Below are 6,868 nucleotides of genomic sequence, written 5' to 3' on the forward strand. Positions count from 1 at the left end.
TGCTTTAGTACTTATATTGGCGTTTTTCAGTGTACTCATATAGAAAAATCATTCATTCATTTGATTTAAGCAGACAATGTAATAGAAATAAATTCAAGGAGATAAAAATCAGAGAAAGCATACAAGCAAAGCAATCACACAAGTTTGATGTCGAAATCAGATTATCAACTTGATTCTTTTAGACAATAATAAGTCTCATATTCCATAAGATCATCTTGATCATGTTCGAAATTATTTTCACCATCTTTATAGACCAAGTGGGTTTCAGGATTTTTCCCTTCCAGACTCTCTTTGGGAGTCCTTCATATCTTAGCCCAATGGTTCCCCATTCCACATCTATGGCACACTGATTTGGTCGAGCTTTGTAGTTTAAAGGATATACCACGACCACTGCCTTGACCATGGCTAAAATTGGGTTGATACCCACGGCCTCTGCCACGGTGATTCCCACGACCAAATGTGTTATAGTGGCCATGTCGACGTCCTTTCCACCCTCCACGGCCATGGCCGTGTGCTCTATCATTTTGGACGTAGTTACCATTTTTTTTTCTTCTGCGGCCTTTTGGTATCAGGTAATGAGGTTAATCCATGAGGTCTCAATTCATTGTTTCTCATCAGTAATCCATTATTTTTCCCAGCTAGCAATAGAGTCATCCACGGACTTATAGTCCTGGATTCTGGGATTCCTCCAATCAAATAGGACCTTTGGTAATAACACCATTCTTTGGTGATCATATCTCGATTTTTAAACTTTGTCCAAAGGACTAGAGGATTCTCTATAGTCAGATACTGATCTTTGAGGCTCTTAATAAGATGATGACTAATAATTAATATTTCCCTGCATCAATCTTTCTCATTTGGCATTATCGCCTTTTCTGATTCATTCATCAAGTCCTTTGACTTTAGGATAAACTCAGTATCCAGTGTCCATTTCAAATAATTATCTCCTGAGAGATTTAGGGCAGCAAAATCCAAGTTGATTTTCGACATCTCAAATCATATATCAATCAATTTTAGATCTCATAAAATATTTAACATACGGCCATAAACAAGACATGCTATAAAGTCAATACATTTCTAATAAGCAAACAAGTCACACGGCCAAAGGTGATATAATGCAATAAGGTCAAACGGCCAAAGTGATATATGATGCATAATAAGTCACACAGATTTATCAAGCAAGGGTATCGACCAAACAAGCAATTTCTATATGTTTTCATGCGGCCATATGGTTAAAATGTAAACCTAGCATACTGATTCTATATGTACAGGAGTGGAATTATGGAACCTCAATTTAAAACAATCAGATCATGCAAAGGTGATAATAATCAGATCATGAGCATAACATAAACATGTTGGTCAGGATGATATATAATGCAAACTGGCCACACGGCCAAGTCAAAGATCAAGTCACACGGATACTTAATGCAATCAATTCATTACCTAGCATAAGATTCTAGATGTAATTGCAATCAATCAATGAGATCAAGTTAGGTATGAATGCAATAAGGCTGAACGGCCTCGAGGTATGATCAAGTCTAGAACAATTAACCTAGCATGCAGTTTCAGATTCAACCGGATTATACAGTTTCAGATTCTATATCAAAACAATCAAGACTAGGTTATAAGGAAACACTTATCCTAACAGGTGGTTTCAGTTTAAAACAAGCAAAACAATTTCAATTCATTCAGATTCGAGTTTAAACAATCTTAACAACAGTTCTAGGTGATTAAAACAATCAATGAAGATTCAAATTCAAACAATCAAAACCAATTTTCAAATTAGGGTTTAGGGTTTCGAATTTGATCTTAGATCAAAGGGGTTTGAATTGAGATTCAAAACCATTAAAGATTTTGATTTTAATTGATCAATAGATCAATCTCGATTTAGGGTTTGGGGTATCGAACTTTTGAGCTTTGATTTACTCAATTAGGTTTTTGATCTATTACCCTATGGTTTTTATTCGTAAAGATTACGATTTTAGGGTTTCATTCTTTATCAAGAAATCCAAATTCGATCATAGGTTCTTAGGTTTCGAATTACCTTTAACTTAGATGATTGTTGAAACCGGACCACCAAAGATTATGAACCGCGAGCTGCAACACAAACGGGAACGAACGCGAGCTAGCGAGCTGGACACGAGCTGATCGGGAACGCCTTGATCATCGGGAACGCGAACGGTATGCTTGCCCGCCAATCGCTATCGGCTTGCGGACGTCTGATCGGGAACGCGAGCTGTCCGGGATGCGGGCTGAGGCTGAGATCGGACTGAGATCGTCTGAAGCTGAGACGGGGACACAAGCTGGAACAGACACGGGAACGAGAGACGCAATCGGGATTAGGGTTCGTCGGTTCGCCGGCTAGGGTTAAGGTTTTAGGGTTTTAATCGATTTGGTTTCTTAGCTTAGGGATTTAGAGTTTCGTGCTGATAACGTGTTGTGAACTTGAGGAATAGAGTCTGTAAGTTCTTATTATTAATCATAACATAAAGTGCCCTTATATATCAGAATTACAAAGAAATAAAAGAAAAAACATAAATATGAAAAATGTAAAAATACAAAGAAAAGAAAACTAAGGTTTCCTAAGTCTAAACCGCCTCTCTCTCTCTCCTTATGCTGCAGCCGCCTCTCTCTCTCTTGATATTGTGCCGATTATGGACATACACAATATGATTTATAACAATCAATTTTGTATTCTTTTTAATTTATAAATCGAACAACTATAAAAGAATTTTAAAATGCACCCTTAACCTCTTTAATGAAATGAAATCTGACAATGTTTCTTAATAATATCCTCCTCCGATGCCAAATCTTTTTCTCAGTATCAAAAAACACAGCAATATGGCAAAAAAACTAAGTATGAGACGGTCATCGGCTAATACTTAAGTAATCGTCAAACGATGAGTCTCACGACTTGGTGGAACCAATCAGACAGGAACAGGCAAACCTTTCTTCGCCATGCCATCCAGAATATCGTTGAGCGCTTGGCATACTCCCGATATCTGTGCACATAGCTTCCACTTTTCAGTCATTAAAAAAACATAAATATCTGTTAAAGAGAAACAGAACAAGGGAGAAAGAGTAAACCTGATCATCCCATTGTTGTAGTTCCTCAATGTCATCTTCAAAATGTATCACAGCCTCCTCCTGAACAGATCAAAACTCATGTAAGAACCTTCTTGATAATGAACACTAACAATAACTCTTTTGAAGGCTAACATAATATAGTAACAAAGTGCTTGTCGTGTTGCGAACCTGATCGATGGAACCTCTCATTCTGTCTTGGCAAATCATATTTGATGCTATCTTCTCCGCCTTCAGGAAGAAAACGTATGCCATTAAACAGAGGACAAGCGAATGGATAAAAGAGGATTAACATACTGATTTCGAATATTACCTTGATTGGGTCAATCCCCAGCAGAGTTCCCAATTCATCAAACCTAAGATACAAACAAAGAATTGATTTTACGACATCAAGCAAGTCTCATAAACAAAAAAAAAAACAACGGTACAAGATATTAATCATACATCTTATTTACCTTATGTTAGTGTACAGTTTGCTTGCACTTAAAAGGTTATGCTCAATCATGGCACGGTCAAGAACAGTGGATTTGTCAGGCAAATATGCTTTCTGTTGAAACCCAATAAAGGCAAAACGTGTTATGAACCAAACAACTTAAATGATAAGCAAAATACTACTTCCAAATATCAATAACAGTCCAGACCTGATGTGGCCTTAGTTCTTCTGCAAAAGCATCAATCTCTGGTTTCCTTAAAATCCTTTCCAGATACACCTAGAAAGATACACAGAAATCTGAAGTTAGCACGTGTTTCTACTCTTTTCAAACAACATGCTGCAAGTAAATTGTATTTTTGTCTAATAGAAGGAAACAATAGATAGAACCTTCTGCAGGATGGGATAAATCTTCAGCTTGGAGCAACGCTCATCCTGTTGATAAAGAGACATTGAGAATGAAAAAGGTAAGTAAGAAATGACATGACATTATAATAATAAATAATCCACAAGGAGTGTTACTTTATATAAAGTTGCAAGAACACGAGAACGTTGAGGGCCGGCTCCAGCTAATATGGTGCATGTGACAGCAGCAGATAAGGCTTGCTCTAATGCATTCTCATCGATCTCTCTAAAAATATTAGGCAACACTTAAGAAACATCAAAACTAAAGAGACATTTCAGAAAAGTTGCAGCAGGGGTAGAAGACGATTTACTTACTCATCGCCTATGTGTCGTTGTTCAATCTGAGATATGCCGTAATACCGAAGTGCCGCCTCTAAGAACTTTCTTTTCATGTCCAAAATTCTAGCATAGCAAACCTGAAAAGGATAAATATATATATATATATATATAAAAAAAAGCCTGAAAAGACACAGGACATAAATTCTTAATTTAAGGAGGTCAGACCTTGTATTGCAAATTCAAAACTTCATTCTGACTGCTGCTCACTAAGAAAGAAGCTTTATTTATATAAGTCTCTGCATTTACAGCATCCGAACATAAAAGTATTAGAGAACCAGAATAATGCTCTTACACAACATTGTAACCTCAGTTTACCATTAAAATTTACAATCTGTGAGAGCCATAATAACACCATTATTACCATGTGGAAATCCATCACATACAAACTACAAGCTTACAAATACATGAAAAAAGAAGAAAACCTATTGAAAGGAAAGGCAAACCTCGAGATACAAACGAGCGATTTGGATACACTTGGACAGCTTGAAGTTTTCGTCAACGGCCCTGAATAAGAATGACACAAAACCCAGAATAAGCAACTGAAAAGAAGCAAGGAAACAAAAAAAAAAGCTATAGAATTTTGCTGCTCTCCCCTCACTGCCATACCTCATTCCAGAGTCGAGATCAATGCCACTCAACATCTGAGCAGCTCTTGACCATTCCTGCTCTGATTCATACAAAGCCGCAAGTTTTTCTCTGATAACAAGAGCCTACAAATCCACAACAAGGAGATTGTAAAGCAACACAATGTACATTGTCTCTAAACTAAACCCCAATCTCTCTAAACAATAGAGAGATGCAGGATTCTAAAAATCAAAACCTGTTCCTCGAATGAAACAACTCTTGGCTGAATCTGGGTGAGCGTAAAGAGCGCAATCTCCTTCTGCGTCTCTGCTTCCAATCTCCCGAGCTCTTGGGCGAAAGACTGCAAAAGCTGCCTCGAAACCACCAACGGCACATCATCCGATAGAACTGCACAATTGTTTTTTGAGAATTGTCAGCGAAACAGAATCAATTTGCTACGGAATTCGAAGAGAGTCATTCGGCTTACTGTGATGGATGAAGTGTTTGGATTGGAGAAGATCGTTGGAAGAGATAACAGAGGAGAGGATGAGTTTGTACTGTTCGATCTTCTGACGCTGGTCACTGATTGCTGAAGCGTTCCTCAAGGCTTCTTCCATGCCTTCTTCGATCAAACCCTAACAAATTCTCTTTTGCTTTTCGGCTATTTATTAAGATAGAAAGAAAAAAAAACATTATTAAAGCTAAGGCACATAAACTAATTACAACCCCAGTCGGTGCGCTAGTCGGACGGTCGGGTTGGACCTAGCCCTAAAGAGATAATCAGTGATTAATCGGAAATTATGCGGGGCAGAATTTTTAGATGGTTTACTATGTTATAAAACATGTTAATTTTTAATTGTGTATAACATTAATACATTTTCATGTTTAAGATTGTATAAAACACACAAATAGAATATATAAACTTAATATAGTGTAATTTTCATCAAAATTATGAATATAAATGATATTTATAAAATTTTAGATCAAATAAACAAATAAAAATATTATTAAAAATAAAAAAAAATAGATTAGGCGGCTAGGCGGTCATTTAGGCGGCTAGGCGGTCATTTAGGCGGCTAGGCGGTCATTTAGGCGGCTAGGCGGTCATTTAGGCGGCTAGGCGGTCATTTAGGCGGCTAGGCGGTCATTTAGGCGGCTAGGCGGTCATTTAGGCGGCTAGGCGGTCATTTAGGCGGCTAGGCGGTCATTTAGGCGGCTAGGCGGTCATTTAGGCGGCTAGGCGGTCATTTAGGCGGCTAGGCGGTCATTTAGGCGGCTAGGCGGTCATTTAGGCGGCTAGGCGGTCATTTAGGCGGTCTAGACGGAAAAAATCGGATATCCAATTTTTTAAACCGATTTGGCATAAATCGGGACGGTAGAGTGACGCGTAGCGCCTAGGCGGCCAATTTTTAGAACATGGATTACAACTAACAAATCTCTTTGTTTTTTTCTGTTGTATATGAAGATTAAATTAGCTGTTATGAACCAAATTGTGGATGGCTCATAACCAAAAGATTATGATTTGTAATCTTTCCATTTATCTATGACGGTGTAATCTCCTATATAAGGAATCTCTATGTTATGAATAAATATAGACTTTTCCATTACTTTTATAACACGTTATCAGCACGAAACTCTAAATCCCTAAGCTAATACCCGAATCGAAAAACCCTAAAACCCTAACCCTAGTCGACGATCCGACGAACCCTAAACCCCGATCGCGTCTCTTGTTCCCGCATCTGTTCCAGCTCGCGTCCCCGATCAGCTTCAGCCCAAGGCATTCCTGATCCTAGCTCAGACGTTCGCGGCCCGAGAGCACCTCCAGCATGCGATCTCTTCCTCGTTCGCGACAGCATCAAACAGCTCGCGTCCGACGATCAAGGCGTTCCCGATCAAGCAACAAAGGACGTCCGCAACCCGATAGAAGCGACTCGATCCATTCCAGCTCGCGTCCCGTTCGTGTCCAGCTCGCGGCTCAACTCCTTTGGTGGTCCGATTCAACAATCATCTAAGGTTAAAAGGTAATTCAAAACCTAAGAACCCATA

General features: G+C 38.6%; 1 protein-coding gene across 1 annotated transcript; it reads right to left on the reverse strand.

Moving 5' to 3' along the window:
• Positions 1-2,728: 2,728 nt before the first annotated feature.
• Positions 2,729-5,461, reverse strand: LOC106320256 (COP9 signalosome complex subunit 4-like). Its single transcript, XM_013758621.1, has 14 exons — positions 5,310-5,461; positions 5,079-5,230; positions 4,865-4,968; positions 4,702-4,762; positions 4,424-4,543; positions 4,235-4,335; positions 4,037-4,145; positions 3,905-3,949; positions 3,726-3,794; positions 3,540-3,631; positions 3,398-3,440; positions 3,256-3,315; positions 3,088-3,147; positions 2,729-3,002 (listed from the first exon to the last, which is right to left on the reverse strand). Exons 1-14 carry the CDS (start codon positions 5,437-5,439, stop codon positions 2,928-2,930), a joined length of 1,221 nt encoding a protein of 406 aa, XP_013614075.1. The 5' UTR covers positions 5,440-5,461; the 3' UTR covers positions 2,729-2,927.
• Between the last annotated feature and the right edge of the window lie 1,407 nt (positions 5,462-6,868).

The sequence above is a fragment of the Brassica oleracea genome, unplaced genomic scaffold (assembly GCF_000695525.1).
Source record: "Brassica oleracea var. oleracea cultivar TO1000 unplaced genomic scaffold, BOL UnpScaffold00861, whole genome shotgun sequence".
Lineage (NCBI taxonomy): Eukaryota > Viridiplantae > Streptophyta > Magnoliopsida > Brassicales > Brassicaceae > Brassica > Brassica oleracea.